This window comes from Labeo rohita, chromosome 25 (assembly GCF_022985175.1).
Source record: "Labeo rohita strain BAU-BD-2019 chromosome 25, IGBB_LRoh.1.0, whole genome shotgun sequence".
Taxonomy (NCBI): Eukaryota; Metazoa; Chordata; class Actinopteri; order Cypriniformes; family Cyprinidae; genus Labeo; species Labeo rohita.
In genome coordinates, this window is record NC_066893.1 from 11,196,451 (window position 1) to 11,220,942 (window position 24,492).

A 24,492-nucleotide genomic window follows, 5' to 3' on the forward strand; every position below is an offset into this window, starting at 1 on the left:
CCCTTTAAATATACCTGTTTTGCTTATTGGACCAATAACATTAAAATATTTAATGTATTCCTAGTGTCATTCTACTGTATTTACTTCAGTAGTTTGTAATCTGTTCTTAATTTTGCACTGTTATTAAAATATTTTAAATCTACAGTTGAAGTCAAAAGGTTACATACACATTGCAGAGTCTGCAAAATGTTAATTATTTGAGCAAAATAAGAGGGATCATACAAAATGCATGTTATTTTTTTTTAGTACTGACCTGAATAAGATATCTCGCATAAAAGACGTTTACGTTTAGTCCACAAGAGAAAATAATAGTTTATATAATAGTAATATAAAAATGATCCCATTCTAAAGATGTTGTTACCTGAATGATCCACAGCTGTGTTTTTTTGTTTAGTGATAGTTGTTCATGAGTCCCTTGTTTGTCCTGAACAGTTAAACTGCCTGCTGTTCTTCAGGTCCCACAAATTCTTTGGTTTTTCAGCATTTTTGTGTATTTGAACCCTTTCCAACAATGACTGTATGATTTAGAGATCTATTTTTTTCCACATTGAGGACAACTGAGGGACTCATATGCAACTATTACAGAAGGTTCAAATGCTCACTGATGCTTCAGAATGAAAAAAAGGTTGTATTAAGAGTCGAGGGGTGAAAACTTTCGAACAGAATGAAGTTGTGTACGTTTTCTTATTTTGCCTCAGTATGATTTTTTTTCAGAAGCTACAGAAGATACTTACATGTTTCCCAGAAGACAAGATAAGTTAAATTTACCCTGATCTTTAAATTCAAAAAGTTTGCACCCCCCCCAACCCCCCCGGCTCTTAAAGGTTCATGAAACCCCAGACTACTTTTTCTGAGATTTGAGCAGAGGTGTTTGTGTTGCACATTATATATGACAATGTTAGCATCCTTTAATTTTAATTGTTGGAGAAAACGGGTTAATTTTGAGCTTTTTTGCTCTATTTTCATCTTCCGGGTTTAAAATCTACATTGTTCTGATGTCACGATTTGTGACTTCAATGGCGCGTCGGTGAATAATTATTCAAGAGGCTGCATGTTCTTATCCTATGAGAAGACGCTATGCCTAATTATTCACGACAGCGGGTGTTGATTTGCTATGACAGACGCTTCAGACTGTGAGATTGTGTACAATAACTGAGAGAAACGTTAATGGATCGAAAGGAGGAGTTTTTGTTTGCTTTGTAAGCAAATTCATTCATAGAGTGAGTGAAATAGCAGCTTTTACAACTCCTTAATGCAACCCATCAAAAGGATTATATATGCTGCAAAGTAAGCCTTAAAAGTTAATAGAGGTGCAACAGCACGTTCATATATACGTTTTTAATGTAGAGTGCAAATGGCTGTGCATCCCATTTGTGTTGTTAACTCAGTGGGAGCGAAATGAAACTGTCTGAACCGTCTGAACCTGAAGTTGACTCTGTCCCCTCTAACCCCTCCGCTCCACAATGCACCACGGCCACTTTTGCAGCATTTTTTAAAAGTGTGGTGAGAACTAATCCGTCCTCAAACAGGGGGGGTTTCATGACCCTTTAATGCATTGTTTCCCCTTCTGGAGCATCAGCGAGAGTTTGAATTTTCTGTAATAGTTACATATGAGTCCCTCAGTTGTCCTCAGTGTGAAAAGATGGATCTCAAAATCATACAGTCATTGTTAGAAAGGGTTCAAATACAGAGAAAAAAAAATTTGTGGGACCTGAATGATTTTTCTGAAGAACAGCAAACAGTTTCAATCTTCAGGACAAACAAGGGACTCATGAACAACTATCACTAAACAAAAAACACAGCTGTGGATCATTCAAGTAACAACAGTATTAAGAATCAAGTGTGTGTAAACTTTTGAACAGGATCATTTTTATAAATTCAACTATTATTTTCTCTTGTTGACTATATGGAAATGTCTTTCATGTGATATATATTATTCAGGTCAGTACTACATAAAAATAACATGCATTTTGTATGATCCCTCTTATTTTGGTAAAATTAACATTTTGCAGATTCTTCAAGGTGCATGTAAACTTTTGACTTCAACCGTATAATTCTAGGGTTTACTTTCCACTAATTCCACACAATGGCCAAAGCTGTTCTTATAAAGTCACTTGGACTTAATGTGAATGTGTGACGTCCCACCGCAGGTGAACTGACGACTAAAGGTCTGGTGGTGCCGATGACGAAGAACATCTACGGTCCGGTGCTGAAGAGACTGCAGGAGGAGGGTCTCCAGTGCATCACCAGGAGCACCATATCAGAGTAACCCAACTCCTCAAGATCTCAAAACTCATTTCTGTGCCACACCTGTGTAATGAAACCAGTAGCAGATTCTGAAACTTCCATTACCACATATTTTCCTCAGCGAACGGTTACAGATATTGTCAAAACGGTTACAGATAACTTGTCAAAAGTGATCCAACGGTTAGTGCTTTTGTTTTCAGACTTGAATCTAAAAGTATATTTAGGCAGTCTGTAGACGTTTGTATTAGTTGACAAAGAATGTTCGTTTTAATCAGTTTTGTCATAAATTGGGAGTGTAAATAAACTCCCACAAAGCACAGAACTGCCCATTTCTGATTTTTGGCTTGAACTTTATACACTGAAATTGTTTTCTTACCCTTGCACGTCTGCTTTAGTTGAATTCAAAACGAGCATTAGCAACGTATGTATGCAAAAAGTGATGTCTGTTGAGTGCTACTGATAAAATGAGCCATTTTCTGCAAGGCTTTAACATGTCAATGAATATTTCTGTGAAACTTGGCAGAGTAGTGAAATATTTTTAATGTTTTTTTTTTTTCACATTCTAAATGTTCATTAGGTAATGTGGCATTAAATTCATTTGTAAACCATTTTAAGTATAGCATGTCCAAAGATTTGTTTTAAAATGAGCTTTTGTCCAATAAAACATTTGCATTTTCTTTCATTGTTTTGTGTTTCTTGTTTTTCATCAAATAATTGTCTAAAATATTGTAATTTTTAGTAGACTGAAATAGGAGGGAATTACCCTTTACCCTCTCTTTATATATATATATATATTTATATATATATATGCTGTATATTTAAATTATTGTAATTCTCATTTATTTATATAATATATATACACACACATATAATTAATTTACATAATAAAAATGATAAAATCCATAATATTTATTATACATAATTTAATATTTAATCTCTCTCTGTCTATTACTGTGTAATTTACATAAGCAACCTTTTTTGAATCGTTTTGTATCATTTATTATTTATTATATATAATAATGATTAAATTATATTATACGTAATATAAAATATTACACCAAATACATTTTTAGTATTATATAATTTACATAATAAAAATTATATGACAATCTTTATTATAATACGTAATTTAATATTTTTTCAATACATTTTTAATTTGCATGAGTAATCTTTGTGTAAACAATTAGTAATAAGTTATATGTATGTCTTTTTTATTATATCATGTACATAATATGTAATAATACATATATTGTTTATTACTGTATAATTTACATAATTAATATGGAGGTCTAAATTACTCAAAATTAAATAATTAAATAAATGTTGAAATATATAAATAAATAGTTAAATGCATAATTTAATTATTGAAAGTATACATAAATGTATACATTCTCTCTTTTTAATACATTTTTAATTTACATAAGTAATCTTTGTGTACATAATTAATACTAAGTTATACGTTTTTTATCTTTTTTATTATATCATGTACATTAAATATAATATATATATATATTGTTTATTATTGTATAATTTACATAAAGAATATAATACATAATATTTATTATAAGTTTATTAATATTTATTCTCTTTCTTGTTATACATTTTAAATTTACGTATCTGTTATATCAGTGATTACATAATAATTAGTAATACGTTTTGTATCATTTTTATTATAATATAATGTACTTAATATAAAATACATAATATAAAATAATTTTTATTATATAATTTACATCATAAAATTTCTATAAACAATCTATTATAATATGTAATTAATATTTATCCTCTTTTTAATACATTTACATGTAATTATTGATACAACAAACATTACTTATGTAATGTTATCTTTATTATAATAAAATGTTATCTTTATTATAATACATAATTATTTAATATTTATTTTCTCTTGTTTTTAAATACAAAAAGATTACTTATGTAAATTAAAAATGTATCAATAATTAATTAGCAAGTTTTTTAATCAATTTTTATTATTTCATGTACTTAATATAAAATAATACATAATATAAAATACACTTTTATTATTATATAATTTACATAATAAAAATGATAGAATATTATAATACATAATTTAATTTATTCTCTTTAATGTGTTTTTAATTTACATAAGTAATCTTTTTTGAATAAATATTTAGTAATAATACGTAATTAGTATTTTTATTCTATCAGCTACATAATATATAATACATAATATATTATTATTATATAATTATATATTGTATCTATATTATTGACATAAAACGATATAATATGTAATATTTATTATAATACGTAATTATTTCATATTTATTCTCTCTTTTTAATTTTAAAATTAATTTTGAAATTATATGTTAGTTAAGGGTCAAGATTTTACAAATTCATATTTTTTACTTAGCAAGGATACTTTAAATTTAAATACTGTTTTATCATATTCATATAATATTCGTTGTTTTGTTTTTTTACTCTTTATTAATCAAAGAGCATTTGGAGAAATGCTTTTATCCAAATTTCTGTTTTCTTTCATTGTTTAATATTCCTCGTTTTCTTCAAATAACATCTAAAATATTGTTTATCAACGTCAGTAGACAAAAATGAGAGAAAATTCCCCTTCACCCCCCCTCTTCCGCCCTTGTTGACTGCCCGGTGGCGGCCATAAACGCAGTCTGCATTGTTTGTGGTGTGAGGCCATCAGTGCGGTCACTATAAAGTAGGCCACCAAGCCAAGATAATTGGGTCTGTAATTATTAGAAGTTAAAAATGCAAATGAAGGCAGCAGTAGCCGCTCAAGACCGTGTCTGGCCATTTGACCCATATTTTTGTGTAAATGACCTTTTGGATTAGAATTGAGGAATAATTACAAGCGATTCTTCAAAGGGATTATGTCATAACTCATGTAGCCGTCATCTTCGTCACCAAACCCTTAAGCCGTGGACTTATAATAATCGGTTCCTGAAGATGCAGTGGCTTAAGGAGTGACCTGATCGTTGCCAGAAGCACCGTCTCCATGGCTTAAGCCAAGATGAATTTGAGGAGGAAAAGTTAATTGAAAAACAACCCTGTTTGATACACGTCTTGAAGGAAACCTGTCTTTGTTCTGTTTTGCTGAGATGGCCAGATGGAGAACTGAAGGACTGTTGTTGGTTGCTCTTGATCTTGGTGGTTTGTCAGTCGGGATGTCGAGGTAACAAGAAACGCAGAACAGCTGACACGAGTCGAGCGGCTGCTGTCTGGATTCTGTAATCAACACGAGTCTGTCCCGAGGGCAGATGAGAACCACAATATTAGACAATATCTAGAGTATTATGGAACTGGTAGCAAAAATGCACAGTAATGTTCTGGGTTCAGTATCAAATTTGAACTCATCCTTTATTTTCTTTTTTGTTTTGTTTTTGTTTTAGCGAGGTAAGCGAATGGGGCACATTTTTAGACATTTAATTTTTTATTTTATTTTATTTATTTAGTTAGTTAACTTACATTATTTTTTAATTTACATAAGTAATATTTCTTGTATCAATAAAATCAAATAAAAAATGTGTATATCATGTACATGATACATAATAATAATTTATTTATTTTTTTACATAAGTAATCATTTTTTGTTCAATAAATAATAAGTAACACATTTCATATTTTTATTATATTATGTACATAATATAAAATATATTTTATATAATTTCCATAATACATATAATATATATGCATTTATTATATGTAATATTTAATGTTAAGTCTCAACACAAAAAAGATTACTTATGTAAATTAAAAATGTATCAAAAAGTAATACATTTTGTTTTATTATATGTACATCATATATTTTTAAGACATAATTTACAAAAAACTGTCACATTTATTATAATACGTAATTTAATATTTATTCTGTTTTTTAAATATATATTTATATAAGTAGTCTTTTTTTGTATTAGTAAAAGTAATAAATGTTTTATAATTTTTTATTATATCATGTACATAATATATATTTTTATTATTGTATAATTGACAATAAAATGATATAATACATAACATTTATTATAATACATAATTATTTAATATTTATTATTTTTAATCCATTTTCTAATTTACATAAGTAATCTTTTTGCATCAACAATTAGTAATATGTTTGTATTATTTTTATTGTCATGCACATATATATAATACATAATATATTTTATGATGATATAATTTACATAAAAATGATATATTAATTATTTTTGATAATTGTAATACATTTTTTAATTTACACAAGTAACCTTTTTTGTATTAATAATTAGTAAAAAGTAATACGTTTAGTATCATTTTTATATCATATACATAATATAATACATAGTAGATATTTCCTTTATAATTTGCATAATAAAAATTACGTAATATGTAATAATTATAATACGTCATTGTTTCTCATTTCTTTTTTAATACGTTTCATTTATATAAGTAATCTTTTTGTATCAATAATTAATGTTTTGTAAAAATCTTTACTATCATGTACATAATATTTGCATAATATATAATACATATTTTTATTATAATATACTTTACATAATGAAAATTATGAAGTACATTAATATTTATTTTAATATATAATAATTTAATTAATAATTAGTAATAATGTTTTTATTATATAATTTATATAATAAAAATTATGTGTAACATTTATAATTTTATTATATTTTATTTTTATTATTTTAACATTATTTTATATTTATTATATCATGTACATAATGTAAAATACATAATATAAAACACTGACACTACATATTTACATAAAAATGTTATTGTAATATGTAATTAATATTTATTCCCTCTTTTTTTATTTACTTAAGTAATCTTTTTTATGTATAACTATTAATTAGTAATAGTAATAGCACATATATAATAATAATAAGTAATAAGTAATAGTTTACATTTTTTTATTATTTATATCATGTACATAATATATAATACATAATGTTTTTATTATTATATAATTATAAAAATTATATAATGTGTAAAATTTATTATAATATGTAATTTAATATTTCAGTCAGATTTTTTAACATTTATATATAATAAAATAAATATATATAATCTTGCATTATATTAAAATTATATATATTAGTTGGGGGTTAAGGGTCAGATTTTTTTTAAAGAAATTAACACTTTTATTCACATGGATGCTTTAAATTGATCAATATATTAGGATATATTATATTAATATATTATTTTTATATTATTATTTATTTATTCACCAAAGAATCCTGAAAATAAATAAATATAATAAATAAATATATAAATATATATTATAAATAAATAAATAATTTTTTTTTTTTTTTTTTACTTTCTATTCGTCAAAATATCCTGAAAACGTGTAGCGGTTATTACAAAAAATATTAAATACGCAAAAAAAGGTCAGTGAGTGACTTTTTTAACACTAAAAAGCATGTTAGTATGAAAATTGTTTTGAGTCTACATTATTAAACAAACAATTCCTTTTAAATACCATGTCAAAAACCAAGAATTATGAAATCAGTGCATATCTAAACATAAAATATCTCGGCATAAACAGTCCAGTCTCCTTGCTTGCTTTCTTGTTTGGTTTAATCCTACGAACAGACAAAAACATCTCGTACAGCTAAACTGTGTCAGTATGCAATGCGTCATCTTACGTCAGTAACAAAACAGAGCGTCATCAGAAATATTAAAACATCATTTCAAAGGTGACTAAAATTATTGAAACGCAGCCATGTCTTGTAAAGCACTAGTGCCTCAAATATAAAATTCTAGACATAAATAGAAATTTGGTCCATCGACGTGGTCGCTGTAATATTATTTACACATTAGAATATTATTTATCCATGACTGATTTTGCCACTTTCTTTGTATATTTGTATGAAAAAACAGTGGCTGAAATTCTACTACAAAAAATAGACTAATAAAAAACAGTCTTATTAAAATAAAAAAAAAAGGTGTTTTCCCTTTAAACAAGCTTTTAAGCAAATAAATATGACTCTATGCGAAGACATTAGTACGTAAGACATTAGCACAAGGTGGCGGTTTAAGAGAGAAACAATTAATAAAAACGTGGAGGAGTGTACAAAGGCACACATTTAGTGACGGCGCTGCATCCAGCAGAGCGCCATCAGTTCAGAGATGGACTGGGGAAAAACAAGAGCATTCTTTGATAGAAAAAAAACGAGTCTTTTTCCTGTGCCGGCTCGTCACTATGGTTACACCAAGGATTCCAGACTCTCGGCCGCACTCGAGACGCCTCCTGGGACCGTGCCGTTGTTGTCGGAGGACTGAAGCGCTCGCTCGTCTTCTTGGGTGCTGACCAAACTCAGGATGGCTTTGTACAGGAACTGATACTGATCCTAGCCGACCAAAAAAAATATTTAAAAAAAACAAGAACATGTTGGTAGTTTGACCTCAACATACCACTCAAAATATTACATTTTCCCTTGTGGGTTTGAGTTAATTCCACCTCAGGGCGGATTATTAATGACTGACTTTTCCCCATCAGAATTGCTGCCAACTCCAGAGAGATGGAGAAAAGAAAAAAAAACCCCACTACATTTCTTTAAAAATGTATGAATGCCAATAGTCTGCAGACACATGGAAAACACTGAAGTTATAAAAAAAAAAAAAAAAAAAAAAAAAAAATCATCAAGTGTAAAATAGCTCATACATACCATAAAACCTTAAAATTCGCATAAAAAAAATTAATTTACTTAAAATATATAAGTTAAAATTGATATACCCCCATAGTATATTATATATATTGTATAGAAAATTATAATATATCAATTAGATCTAAAGGGGGAAAAATTATATATATTTGAAATTATATATATTTGATCTATAAAATAACCCAATAATATAAACATTTTATAATAATTCTAATTTATAAATTAAAAAAAATCCATAACATAAATATGTATTTATTTTGAATTATATATTAAATAATAATAGAAAGATTTAAAGTATAAATAATCATATTTAATTTTAAAAAATTATAATTATAATTTAGAAATTTAATTTTTTTAATTATACATTTCAAATCCGTAATAATATAAAGATGTATTTATTTTTATTTATATATATTTCAATTATTTTAATCATAATTTATATTTATTTATATATTAAATAATAATATAAAGACTTCTAATACAATATAAAGATTTATAATTATAAGTTATACATTTAGAAAAATTATAATAACATAGAGATGTATTTATTTTTAATTGTTTTTAATTATAAATATTTTAATTATTTTGAATTATTTTGATCTATAAATATCCCCAAAATCCATATTAGCATAAATATGTTTTTCTTTTTAATTAATTAATTAATTATTATACACACATTTTTTATTTATATGTATTTTTTATTATTTTAATTATTATATTAATACATTTTTATTAGAATATTACATAAAGCTTGGTATAGTATATAGTATAAATACAGTATACATAAAGTACAGTAGAGTATAATATATGTATAGTATAATATATTTTATATAGTAACGCAATAATATATATTATAATATAAATAATTATAATAATTTATAATTATAATTTATAAATTTACAAAAATTCCATAACATATATATATATATATATATATAATTTCTTTGTTTATATGTATTTAATATTCTAATTATTATTATATTACTATTATAATATTATACTATATATAAAGCTTGGTATAGTATATAATACAGTAGAATAATTCACATATGCTAAATACATATTTCAATACCTATACACATATTCCCTGAAATATATTAATTAACCCTTTTAACTGTCACTCCCATTTTTTACAACAGACATAAAAATGCACTATCCAGACTTAAATTTCATGAATGAAAACATTTTGTAAATTGATTTTGATGTACATTTGCCGTGGTAATGCAACGTCTGAATTTAAAATGCCTTTCAAAGCATGAATTTTGAGATTTTAAGTTTTGAACTGATATATAATTTCTTTTGATTTCTATTGCGTGATAGGGAAAAAGGCAACAAAGAAGAGATTTTTTAAGTTGCACTCTTGACATATATTAATCTATTACTTTTCCTACATATTTCTATCACAAAACTATTTAGGAGTCTTAGACCTCTCCAGCGATGTATATTTTGTCATGATTAAATTAGGATTTATTTGTAATATGGTGAAGTAAACTTAGGCGTCCCACTGGGGGGGACGGTGACAGTTAAAGGGTTAAATAATTTATAAATTACAATGGTTATAATAATTTATAATTTGTTTTATATAAAATGAAAACTTTATGTGTGAGCTATATATATATAGTGTATATATAATCTCTAGTGTATACATAATATTATATATCATATAAAACTTCCGAAAATTTAAAATTGTATGTAAAAACATGATTAGTAAGCATTAAATACAGTATGTATACATGTACATTTCAAGACTTATATAGTGTAAATCTCAAAGTGTAACTGACGTATTTCGTGTGTTTGATTGTGTAATCACAAGTGTAAAAAACAAGTTGTCTTGAATGAAAGCATGCAGATGAACCCTTACAATGTCAGTGAAGACTCCAGGCCTCATGAGGTTGATCATCTTGGCCACCATGTAGACGTTCACGGTGCTCTCGGCCTCAAGCTGTTGCAGTAGAGTGAACAGCGCACAGAACGTCCCAGCAGTCACACCACCATGCCTGCACAGAGATTATTAAACAAATCAATGATAAAGCATGTTCAGTTCTTCACCCTAGCGAGCCGCCCACCTGCACTGCATTTTTAGACATCGTAGATGTGCTCCCAATTCATGCTGTCTGCTAACATACCTTGTTTTGACAAGCACTGCATATATCTGTCAAGAATAAAGCAGCCCGACTGCAATACATGAACACTTTTCAGGGAATATATCATGATGATTATAATAGAAATTATAACATAACTTAAAATGTCAGTGATTAAACACTCTTTACCAGTATTTTATTCATTACTGCAAAGTATTGATGTAAAAGCAGGAGTTTTGAAGAGGGATAAGAAATACTTATACGATTCCTTTGTTCGATTCGAATAACGTCACTCGATTTTAAAACATCATCGTCTGCAATTTACTAAAGTATGTCGAATAACCGCCAAAATACCGGAAGAGGCGCGAATTCCACGGACGAGAATTATAAGAGGCTGCATGATATATTAAACCTATTTAAAAATCATAACAAAACAAAATGCTATTGTGAATTCACAAACGCGACGATTTAATTCAATAAATATATGCGCTTTAACTATTTACATGCGTGTAGGTTACGTACGTGCGTCTCATCAGTCTGAGTTTAAACGTTTTGATGTCCACTTATTCAAGAAATTACAGTGGCTGTGGCACTTCTGTCGAAAAAACATGAACAAATATCAAAGATTAAGTGGACATTTGACTTAAATGTTGTTTAGTCAATATTATACAAGGATTAGATCGAGTTGTAAAGTGTAAAAATAATAGTCAGGCCGTTGGCGCCCTCTGCAGTCATTTGTTAAAATGCATAATGTACTTTAGTTCTATTGTTTATACTACATTATGTATTTTAACAGTTTAGTTTGGTAAAATCATATGATTACTTGCTTTTGATATTTTATTTGAACTAGTTATTGTCTCATTGCTGTTATATATGTATTTTAAGTCATTTTAAACGCTATTGTCACTTAGGTCTATTTTTATTACCTCAAAAAAATTAATTATACTTATCGATTACCAAAATAATCAAAAGTGACAGCCCTAATGCCATTATAAAAATAATAATAATAATTAATTAATCAATAAATATAACACCAACAACAAAACAATAGTAACAAAAATGTATTATTTTAATACAAATTAATAGTAATGAAAACTGAATTTGACGTTTTGTTTTGGGTTTTTTGCCAGTTAATGAAAAAAAAAAAAATCTTTTAATAATAAAAATCTTTGATCTCTCGTTTGTCACACCATCTAAACTTAAATAGTTTGAGCTTTTGTTGTATTAGTTACTTACAATATTTTCTGTTACATGGCTTAGGAACAATATTTCTTGTGCAAAGTGTTATATAAATCCATTTTAAATTTACACACACTACATTTTAAAAAGTACACATAAGTTGCATTAAAGTGATCAAAAGTAATGGTAAAGATCTAATGTTAAAGATTTCAAATTTTAAATAAAAGTTGTTCATTCGAACTTTCTATTTGTTAAAAAGCAAACAAAAGCATGCACATTAATCTCAAACAGGTGTGCTTTTTTACTATGCGAAAGTTTTTAAATAAAATTTTGGATATTTTTGGAGCTTGGTGTTGCTGACTTTACATTATTTTTTTTTTTTTTTTTCAACTTTCTATTTATCATAATTCTAAAAAGTAAAGTAACAGTTTTCACAAAAATATTAAGCAGATTGTTTTAAACAATGTTAACAGCGAGAAAAGGTTTTAAAATACCAAATATGCAATAAATTATTATAAAAAATATATATGAAACTAGAAAAAAAAATCATAATATTTCACAGTATTACAGGTTTAACTGTATCTTTCATTAAATAAATGTTGTCTTAGTGAGAATAAGAGACTCAAAAACATTTTAAAAAAATTCTTACTGGCTCCAGAATTTTAACAGCAGTGTTTTTGAGCTAAAATGTTTCCTTGAGATTTATATATCTACTAAGATTCACTAAATACAAACTAAATATTCCCCAGATAATATTTCAATCAGTCCTTTTGGCTGTAGCACATTGACACTATAAAAGCCAATTATTTAATTTAGCAAATGCTTACTATTATTACTATTTAACAGCTATTATTACAGTTTACCAGCTGGTCCAACATATAGACCAGCATAAACCGGCCTGGAAATTCATCCTGGTTTACTGGGCAGGGGTGTCTGCCGATGCAGACAGCAGACAGTGAGGCAGCTCACTAGCTTCTGGAACAGAAATAACATGTCTTTTCCAAAACGTAGTGTGCATCTCTCTCAGGGGCCAAGATGCAACTCACTCATCATGTACAACCATGGGTCCATCTTTGGAGCTGAACTCTTTTTGGATGATGTTGATCAGCTCAAAGACGCTACTGATGGGACTGTCTGGGTTTGGCCAGCGCGGAGCCCGGTAATGCTTCACTTCTAGAACAAAGTCATCCTGTGACGAGAGAGAAAAGAGAAAATAAATACATTATTAAAGGAATAGTTCACCCAAAAATGAAAATTTTGTCATTAATTACTCAACCCTCATGTCTTTCTAAACCCGTAAGATCTTCGTTCATCTTCGGAACGTAAATTAAGATATTTTTGATCACATCTGAGAGCTTGGGCCTTGAACGTGGTAGTGGTAGTGCTGTTGCTGTCTACAAAGGGTCAGAAAGCTCTTGGATTTCATTAAAAATATAATTTGTGTTCTGATTCATTTTGGGGTAAACTATCCCTTTTAGTTAAAAAGCCAAACCACTGCTGAAATATGAGTCCGTAATATCACTTTCTCAAGTGTGTGTTTATGATCAATATGCTTCCGCAGATACAGATGGTTTAATGCTAAGTGTGTGAAAAGCACCAGATGTGTTGTTTAACAGCCTCTGTTCTCACTTTCGTCAGCAGCCATTTGCTCCTCCTAATATTTTCCACAATCGTATGTCAGGCACCAGCTGCGCTCTTCAAAACAGATGCCTGCGTTCGTGTTTTTGAACGATTTTGCAGAAATGACGCAAAGAAATCGTTCATTTACATCTCTTTGAATTGATTATCTCAGCTTCAGCATGATACGTTCCTCTTGGTGCATTATGGGTAAATTCTCTGATCCTCTTTATGTTGCTAATGTTAGCTGTTGAAGCTGATTGGCTGATATGATGTTACCTGTGAGGCCTCTAGGATGTAATCCTGCACTATCAAGATGTCTTCATTGGAGAGGCACACGTGGCCCTCCCCTCTTAATGATACAGAGAATGTCTCGTAGATGATTGGCTGATCTCTCACAGGCCAGAATGTGATTGGCTCGTTGTCTTTTGTCTACGAATGGAATATAGAAATGAGAGAGGGAGGGAGAGAGTGAATGAAAGATGAATTAAAAGACAATCTGTTTCATTCAGCACTGGAAGATCGACAGGAAATGCAGGAATTGGGCGTGACGCCATAAAGCAGTTTGGGATAAAAGATGTACTGACCGTGCTACTCGTGTCCAGCAGTGAAATGATAACCTGGGAGTTGTGATCCCACACCATCCTCCACAAGTCCTTCACTGTGCTGGGCAAAGGATTCTGGGTAATGATGAACTCTTTGCTCTGCCGATAGCCCTGATGTGAATGCATGAATGAGACTTAATATGAATCTAAATAAGCTGTTACAGAGAACTCACTGTAGAAACGCTGAATGTCTCACCATGACATATGAGGCGTTGATGTAGTCGGACGTCTCTCCTGCTGATGTGGACAAACACACTCTGGACTTCTCCACTGCAAAACACAACAATCACTTCAAAGAACTCAATATCTGTCCATCCATCCATTCATCTGTCCATCTGTCTATTTGTCCATCCATTCATCTGTCCTTTAAGTCATCCATCCATTGGACCTGTCTGTCACATCTGTCTATATGTCTATCTATCCATCGATCATCAGTCTGTCTCTATGTCCGTCCATCCACCTATTCATGCATCTGTCTATCTATCTATCTATCTATCTATCTATCGGTATATCAGTCTATCGCATCTGTCTATCTATTTACCCACCTGTTTATCATCAGTCTGTCTATCTAGCCATTATCCATCCATCAATCCATCACATCTATCTATATGTCTATCCGTCGATTATCATATGTCTATATGTCCATCTTTCTATCTGTCCATCCATTCGTCCGATTATTCGAACTTCTATGTGTCTGTCTATCTATCGATCTATCTATCTGTCCATCCATTCGTCCATCTGTCTGCTGTCTACCCACCTGTCAATCTATCCTTCCACATATCTGTCCACACATTTATCTGTCTATCTAGCCATTATCCATCCATCCATCCATCCATCTATCACATCTGTCTATCCATCGATCATCAATCTGTCTATATGTCCATCTATCTGTCCATCCATTCATCCGTCTATTCAATCTTCTGTCTTTATATATCTATCCTTCTATCCTTCCATCCATCAATCTATTCACTATCTATCGATCTATCTATCTACCTGTATATTTGTATATCTGTCTATCTATCTATCTATCTATCTATCTATCACATCTCTATGCATATCTATCTATCTATCTATCTATCTATCTATCTATCTATCTATCTATCACATCTGTCTGTCTATCCATTTATCTGTATATCAGTCTATCACATCTGTCTGTCTATCTATCTATCTGTATATCAGTCTATCACATCTGTCTGTCTATCTATCTACCCACCTGTTTATCATCAGTCTGTCTATCTAGCCATTATCCATCCATCAATCCATCACATCTATCTATATGTCTATCCGTCGATTATCATATGTCTATATGTCCATCTTTCTATCTGTCCATCCATTCGTCCGACCATTCGAACTTCTATCTGTCTGTCCGTCTATCTATCGATCTATCTGTCCATCCATTCGTCCAACTGTCTTCTGTCTACCCACCTGTCTATCTATCCTTCCACATATCTGTCCACACATTTATCTGTCTATCTAGCCATTATCCATCCATCCATCCATCTATCACATCTGTCTATCCATCGATCATCAATCTGTCTATATGTCCATCTATCTGTCCATCCATTCATCCGTCTATTCAATCTTGTCTTTATATATCTATCCTTCCATCCTTCCATCCATCAATCTATTCACTATCTATCGATCTATCTATCTATCTACCTGTATATTTGTATATCTGTCTATCTATCTATCTATCTATCTATCACATCTCTATGCATATCTATCTATCACATCTCTATGCATATCTATCTATCTATCTATCACATCTGTCTGTCTATCTATCTATCTGTATATCAGTCTATCACATCTGTCTGTCTATCTATCTACCCACCTGTTTATCATCAGTCTGTCTATCTAGCCATTATCCATCCATCAATCCATCACATCTATCTATATGTCTATCCATCGATTATCAGTCTGTCTATATGTCCATCTTTCTATCTGTCCATCCATTCGTCCGTCCGTCCATTTAATCTTCTGTCTGTCTATCGATCTATCTGTCCATCCATTCGTCCATCTGTCTTCTGTCTACCCACCTGTCTATCTATCCTTCCACATATCTGTCCACACATTTATCTGTCTTTCTAGCCATTATCCATCCATCCATCCATCCATCCATAACATCTGTCTATGTCTATCCGTCAATCATCAGTCTGTCTATATGTCCATCTATCTATCTGTCCATCCATCTATCAATCTATTCACTATCTATTCACTATCTATCTATCTATCTATCTATCTATCTATCTGTATATTCGTATATCTATCTATCTATCACATCTGTCTGTCTGTCTATCCATCTATCTATAATCTATCTGTCTGTATATCAGTCTATCACATCTGTCTGTCTGTCTATCTATCTGTCTATCTATCCTTGCATCCATCTAATATAAAATGATGAATGTCTATCATCACTCTGTCTATATGTCCATCAACCTATCTGTCTGCCTATTCGTCTGTCTCTTTCAACCTGTTCATCCATCCATTCCTCAAACATATAATAATAGTGAACAGATAATGAAGAATAACACACCAGGAATCAGAGAGCAGCTTCTGTTCTTCATTCTGTTGCAGTCATTCAGGGCACTGCTGTAATCCTTCTGTTTGGCATTGGACTGGCACACCAACTGAAATGACAAGATCATTATCATGTATGTCAGGTTAGATTATTCAACTACAACTGTGGTGATACAAATACTTCCAGCTGTGCTCTTCAGAAATCACTTAAGAATTGAGAGCACACTTACTTTAAACTGCTTTTCCAGCCGTGTCTTGCATGAGGCCCCCGGGGTCAGGAGATTGTTAACATACTGGTGAATATGGCTTGTTGGCACCTCTGTCTCTTGACTCAAAATGGCCTCTACTAGAGCATCATGGGTAAAGACGTATTGCTCCTGTAGGGGTATCAGAACAAATAATGTTAAGAAGGAAACTTGAGTCCAAACAGCAACACTGAAGGCTGGTAATACAGTAAATAATGCATCATTTTTCTTTATAGAGCACTATGAAATTCTACACACCAAAATGAGACTTTGATTGCTGTTCACTCACCTCTGTTTGAACTAGATAGTTTCGTTGTGTACGAATGTGTTTGAGGAAGCCCACAATGTTGACTGTCCCCTGCACTTTAATCTGTTTTAACATGCTGTCCAACACTATGTAGGTCCCTGTTCGGCCCACTCCAGCACTAAACATACACAAACACATGTTAGAAGGGTAAAATATACAATATAACACTTGATACATTAAAAAAAATTGTGTATCCCACCTGCAGTGTACTATCATTGATCCCATGTGCTCTGTTTGGGCTCTAGATGACTTGTAGATGAACGAAAGCACAGGAAGGACATACTCTGGTACGCCCATGTCTGGCCATTGTGTGTAGTGGTAATGTATAACCGTTCTCTCGTTACTACGAGCTCTCTGAGAACCCTTAAAAAAAAAAAAAAATAGTTAAAGGGATAGTTCACCCAAAATGAAAATTCTGTCATGAATTACTCACCCTCATGTCATTCCAAAACCTGTAAGACCTTCGTTCATCTTCAGAACACAAATTAAGATATTTTTGATGAAATCCGAGAGCTTTCTTACCCTGCATTGACAACAACGCAACTAACGCGTTTAAGGCCCAGAAAGGTAAGTAAACACATTATTAAAATAGTCCATGTGACATCAGTGGTTCAACCGTAAGTTTATGAAGCTACAAGAAGAGTTTTTGTGCACAACGAAAACAAAAATAATGACTATTTTCAACAGTTTCTTCTCTTCTGTATCAGTCTTTTATGCACATCTACGATAGTACCACCACACATGCATCTATTCAGGGTCAGAAAGCTCTTTTGGATTCATACAAAAGTATCTTAATTTGTGTTTTGAAGATGAATAAAGGTTTGGAATGACATTAGGGTGAGTAATAAATGACACAATTTTCATTTTTGGGTGAAATGTCCCTTTAATACAAACCTGTGATTGTTTTAACAAAGGAGTAGTAATACTTATGTAACATTTAGTAACATTTAATGAACAATTTAACAGTTAACAAATATAATAATATTATCAATTAAATATTGCTAATACTAAAATCCTAAATGATTTTGTGTAAAAAAAAAAAGTAAAAATAAATTACTAAAAAAATGTAATCTTCGATTTTAAAATGCTGAAAGTGAATTTAGGCATCAAAGATATAATGTACAGTAAAAAAAATTAAAAAGCCATTTTGAAATTTGCTAAAAATGACACTTTAAAGAGTTTATATATTCAGTGTATTTTAATATTAAGGGAGTCTTAAAGAATGGCAAAGGTAATCTAAATGTAAAAAAAAAAAAAAACATTCACAACTAAATATTCAACACTGACTGATACAATAAATAAAAACAAACAAAAAAAATCATTATTGTGTATCCCTACTTGATACCTTCTTTATGCTGGTATTTCTGATGGTGAAGGTTCTCTGGGTGTAGTATGCGAGGACGTTTGTGCTCTTCACAGTAACCCAAAAAACATCCATACTCTTCCTGGTTCTCCAGAGGCCAGTACTGGTCACACTTCCTCTGAAAAATGGACAAACGCAGTGTTGAACTCATATTTTGTTATATTATGTTATTGTCTTGTCACCCAAAAATTGAAAATGTCATAATTTACTCATTCTCATCCTCACATACAATTCAACACAATTTTGACTTTCCAATTCAACACAATTTTGACTTTCCAACAGAAAATACCTTCTTTATGTTCCACAAAAGAAAAGTTTGAAACAACATGAGTTTTTTTTTTTTTTTGTTTGTTTTTTTTTTAAATGAAATTACACTCTTAATAAGAAACTAAATCTGACAGCAGGTGGCAATAAATGTCTATGAGTCATTCATTCGTATGGTTCAAACGGCTGATTCGTTCAGGAATTAAGTGGCTCTCTATATGAATGGGCCTTTGAATCATTGGTTCACACGATTTGTTCAAAACGCAGATTCATTCAGAAACTAAACACTATGGAAGCAGATTAGACTCATTAATAATTCACGCAAAAGACACCATGCACACATGCGTGTCCCAATTCACATGCATGAAACCCAGTTCACGTGCACGAAAAATATATATATATTCACAAAAACCAATTCACGTGCACAAAATAAGAATATAAATTCATAAAATATGTTTCACAAATTGCAAAACACAATTCACAGATTTACAACTGTGTACAACAATTTTGAATGTTTAAAAAATCACGAGTGTATCATGGACTGTAAGTGTGTGAATAGCCTTTTTTGCGTGTATATTTTTTTAGACTTGCGTGTGTGTTTTTGAGATTTCCTGGCAGCGAACTCCTCCCATGCGGGTCACTCGTACTCTTTAGCCAATCAGATTTGAGCCTGTCGATCGACCAATCATAACCCGCTGTGGGCGTGCCTACCTTGCGTTACGTCATCAGCGTGAGTCCATAGTTCCAGTTACGATTCAGCTGTTGATCGTCTCATTTAAGGTAACTAGCCTAGTAAAGATGTATTGTTTTATATTGCATGCTTAATTAAAATTTGGAAGTAAAAATGGTCGTTTAGACACATTCGTTAACGTAACCAGTGTAAGCCAACAGCTGCTTAGTTCAGAGTGTATTATGTTTTAATATTTATCGATTATTAATGAGTCTAATCTGCTTCCATAAAACACTGCTGTGTTAGTCAAAGACACGCAGTAATTCTGCTATGGCTTCAAAGATAATATGTTCTCTGCAAAATTGAGCAAAAACACATATTGTGCTTAAAATATAACTGAATATCAAGCTTCTTATTTACTGAACTGTTGTATAAAATCACATTTTAGCTTGTAATAGGTTGGCGAAAAAATTAATACTGCTCTTGCTGCTCATGTGATATGTGATATATATATAAATATTAAACAAAAACTCATAAAGGAACATTTTGACCCCAATATCTTGAATTTTAGGGCATAACTGCATTTATGGAGTTGTTCCCCTGCATCATGTTTGTCAACAGTCAACTGTATGAAATATAAGATGTACAGATCTGGGTGCGGGGCCAGTGTGTTAACTGCGTTAAAATATGTTCACTTTTTTCATATCTAATTAATTACATGAGTGTTATTAATTATTACATAATTAATTAATGCGTTAAACTGACAGCCCTAATTTACATATATATTCTAGTCCACTTGTGGGCTTATATTCCAAGTCTCCTGAAGCCATACAAAATGTTTCTGATGACAGAAATCTTTTTCATGTGAACTATTTTTAAAATATTACATCAGTCAATTCAGGTAGAATGTGAACTAAAATGGCTCACCCTTCCTTTCTCCACCAGGTTTGTGATCATAACAATCACTCCCACATTCTGCTCCCACACCATCCGCCAGAAATCCACTGTGCTGGACTTTAAGGGCCCTTGTGCTGCAATGTAGGCTTTCTGTTTGTTAAAGCCCTTGTGTGAAACAGAAAGAAGAGACAAATAAGGCTACAGTAAGGGAAGTGTGAGTATTCTTAGTTTAAACTTTGAAAGAACATCTCAGGTGACACAATATTACAATAGAGGACACAAACACTTTCTCACACTCTAAGTGTGCCTGACCTTTGCCTGACCTTTCTAAGATCAATTCAACAGCAAACTGGCAGTGCTTTTTTAAGTGTTTTCATAATTTCTGCTAGTTAAATGGTTACACATTGAGACAATCATGCCTCACTGATTAAATAATGATAAAATTATCATGATTTGCCTAGCAACACTTCTGAGTTAAAATAAAATTGCTTACATCCACGTAGTTGGCGTTTATATAGTCCCCACCGCTTCTCCCATCTTTGTCATTTAGGGGTGCGAGTCGCACTCTGCTGTGATCATCTACAGGAAGTTATGGAAAATATAGCCAGTTTTATATCATTCATATAGATATGCATCTAATGTTTGTATTTATTTGTGGTAGTGGTTCTCACAGGCTAAAATGTTGACGTATCGGTTCTTGTTCTTATTGTCCGGATGGCTGGAACAGTCCGTCGTTGTTCCGAGGTCCACAGTGCATGTCTGAACTTCCTAAAAAAAAACACAAACAATTCTCTATTATAACAGTGTGCTATAAAGTGACAGCATTATAAGAAACAAGGACTTTCACAAGTGCAGACAAGTGAGCGTCACAAATTCATGCTAAAGCTATCAAATTAAAGGGAGATGTGGCTTACCTCAAAATACTCTTTCAATATCTAATAAGGGGTGAGAATGCAAAAAGCAATGAAATACAGTGACAAACTGTGCACCAGAAATACACAAAACAGCACAACGCAAAAGCACCAACAGCTTGAGTTGGATTCTGTTCATTTTACCTTTGTTTATTGCCTGTAAGTTTCAGTTCTGGATGCTGATTGGTCAATAAAGCATGAAAAATAAAGCTGTAATTCTAAGATATATTGTAAATTTGAAATTATATTTCAATTGTTAAATAAAGCCAATAAATTACGAGACATAAGTCACGACTGTTAGATACAGTCACAATAACAGGATATAAAATTGCAATTATGAAAAAGACGTAATTGTGAGATATAGTCACAATTAGAAAAAAAAAAGTTGTAATTCGAATAAAAAATTGCAGCTGATAAATAAAGCTGCTAAATTACAAGAAATAAAGATGCAATTATAATAGGTGCAATTGTAAAAAAAAAAAAAAAAAAAAAAAAACATGTAATTGTGAAATATAGTCGCAACTAGAAAAAATGAAGTTCGAAAAAAGACCTGTAATTCTACAATATATTGCAAATTCGCAATTATAACAAATAATTGCAGGTTTTATGAGAAATAGATGCAATTGTAAAAAAAAAATTAAGTCACAATTACAAAATGCAAATGCAATTATTAATAAAAGTCACAATTGTGGGATATAAAGTTCCATTTAAAAAATATAAAGTTCCATTTAAAAAATAAAGTGGCAATTATTAGATATAAAGTCACAATTATGAGACATAAAGTTGCAATTATGAAAAATAGTACTTAGAAATAATTGCAAATGTAAAGTTATGAAATATAGTAGCTATTATGAGAAAAACTATTAAACAAATTTGTAATTGTGAAGTAAAACCCCAAGTTCAAATTATGAGGTTACATGGCAAAAAAGGCTTCCATGCAAATCTTTTTTGTTTTTTAGTAAAAAAAAAATACTCAAATATAAAATATAAAATGATTTGAGATATCCTGAACTTTCAATTGATGATTTAGTTTAATCTAGTGAATTCAATAAATAAAAAACCTTAACTAATAAACTAAGATTTTGAAAAGCTTTTTCACTACAGTATGAATGAACGTAGCCACAAATATCAATTATAATCAATCTAAATGGACAGAATCCAAAGACATGCTGTCATGGATTGAACAGAACATGCATTCAAACACTACAGTTTGTATCAGTGCGGGTGTTTAACGTAACTAGCATGCCACAAAACACATATCACTAAAATAAACTTTCATTCAGCCTGAACATGACACAAAAAGCAACACATTTCTCAAACAGAAACTTCTGAAACACATCCATCACTTTTTCATAGGTAGGCTTATGACAAGAACTAATAATTAGGTTTACTGTCTCGTTTGTGTCCAATTAAAGCTTGCCTGATTTTTGCATGATCTAATGAAGTGTGAATAATTTAATGTTACGTTGAGAATCTACAATCTGACACTGATTGATGTTAATGAAGCTGTAACTGGGTCTTTTTGTGCACCTGACTGGAACATAGAGCTGAGTGCGTTACTGACCTAATTATAACTCTAATTTATTAACAGCAACCTGCGTTCACGCATGAATGGAACGAGAGTGAATATACGTGCCTGAATGAACCAAACAATTCATTTATAAGACATGCCTTAATGACATGGTGATCTGCTACATCAAGGCTCGCATGAGACAGCTGTCCCTAGAAGAGCGTCAAAAGAGAGGGGGATGATGGGATACGAACCTCAAACTCTCTAGAAAATGAGTTGGTGTTGTGAAGCGCAGCCACGTGTTTCACAAATTGCTTTACTGACTGGGGTTCGTGTTCACCTGGAAGTGTAAAGACATGTCTAATGACCAAAACAGCAGTGAAACTAATTTATAATTATTATTTGAGAATGATTATAATTTGTGACCCGGGTCCACAAAACTCAAAAATGAAGTTTTGATATATTTACAGTTGAAAATGTACAAATTATCTTCAGAATCAATCATTTGGACCCATACAATGTATTGTTGGCTATTGTTACAAATATATCCATGCTACTTAAGACTAGTTTTGTGGCCCAGGTCACATTTAAGTTTTGACTTTTAAGGTATACACTGATCAAAAATTATGTAAAACAAATAACATGACCAGATAAAGTTGCATGTGGGTTAGTTTTCCCTAAACAGTGGGACCAAATGACTTTAAATCCAGTTGGTTGCACCACCTGACAGCTTTTTTTTTTTTAAATATTAAAAGCAGTTTTGTTTAAATAATTTAATATAATACATTATAATAGTAATAGTTCACGTCAAACTACTCTCAAGGTTTTCTTTTCTAGAATTATTTTTTTAACAAGCCTATTTTCTTCATTATAATATCAGGAAAGTTGTACCACTTGACATTTTTTTAATTTGTCAAAAATGAATTTTAATTCAGTAAAATAAAGTGCACGTGGGTCAATTTTTCCCTAAACACGGGACCAAATGACTCTAAATCTAAAATGTCATGTGGTTTAACCATCAAGTAAAAGGTATTATATATTTTCCTTATACTTTGAACACATTTTAATTAATAGTTTTTGTATTTGATGCATTTGATGCATCAAGGTATATATAAACAAATATTATGAATTTAAACTGTCAACATCTCATTAAGTTTTAGGGAGTTGCACCACATGATACTGATATGTTATTTTAAGGGACTTACTGACCTTTACACAAGAGAGTCTGAAGGGGTCATCTCTATATCATGATTGTTTTTTTGTCTTTGATTGTTATTGTTTTCTCCAAGGTGGTCGCACCACATGACCGTTTTTTAAATATTAAAGCATTTTTGTTGAAATAATTTTATATAACACACTGTAATAGTAATAGGTTATGTCAAACTACTTTTAAGGTTTTCTTTTCTAGAATTAATTTTTAATG

The 24,492-nt window shown here is 30.8% G+C and overlaps 2 protein-coding genes across 2 annotated transcripts in view; one reads left to right on the plus strand and one right to left on the minus strand.

Moving 5' to 3' along the window:
* Positions 1-2,924, plus strand: part of aass (aminoadipate-semialdehyde synthase) — a 32,800-nt gene extending 29,876 nt beyond the window's left edge. Inside the window, exon 24 of the mRNA XM_051100206.1 lies at positions 2,151-2,924. Coding sequence (XP_050956163.1) covers positions 2,151-2,269 — 119 coding nt within the window. The 3' untranslated portion in view covers positions 2,270-2,924. The remainder of the gene's footprint in view (positions 1-2,150) is intronic.
* A 4,873-nt stretch (positions 2,925-7,797) lies between these two features.
* Positions 7,798-24,492, minus strand: part of ptprz1a (protein tyrosine phosphatase receptor type Z1a) — a 76,596-nt gene continuing 59,901 nt past the window's right edge. Inside the window, 17 exon segments of the mRNA XM_051099874.1 lie at positions 7,798-8,588; positions 10,765-10,900; positions 13,210-13,352; positions 14,060-14,212; positions 14,368-14,496; positions 14,582-14,655; positions 16,919-17,012; positions 17,133-17,279; positions 17,437-17,572; positions 17,654-17,817; positions 18,800-18,877; positions 18,879-18,935; positions 20,679-20,813; positions 21,142-21,227; positions 21,320-21,416; positions 21,563-21,583; positions 23,324-23,409. Coding sequence (XP_050955831.1) covers positions 8,445-8,588; positions 10,765-10,900; positions 13,210-13,352; positions 14,060-14,212; positions 14,368-14,496; positions 14,582-14,655; positions 16,919-17,012; positions 17,133-17,279; positions 17,437-17,572; positions 17,654-17,817; positions 18,800-18,877; positions 18,879-18,935; positions 20,679-20,813; positions 21,142-21,227; positions 21,320-21,416; positions 21,563-21,583; positions 23,324-23,409 — 1,880 coding nt within the window. The 3' untranslated portion in view covers positions 7,798-8,444.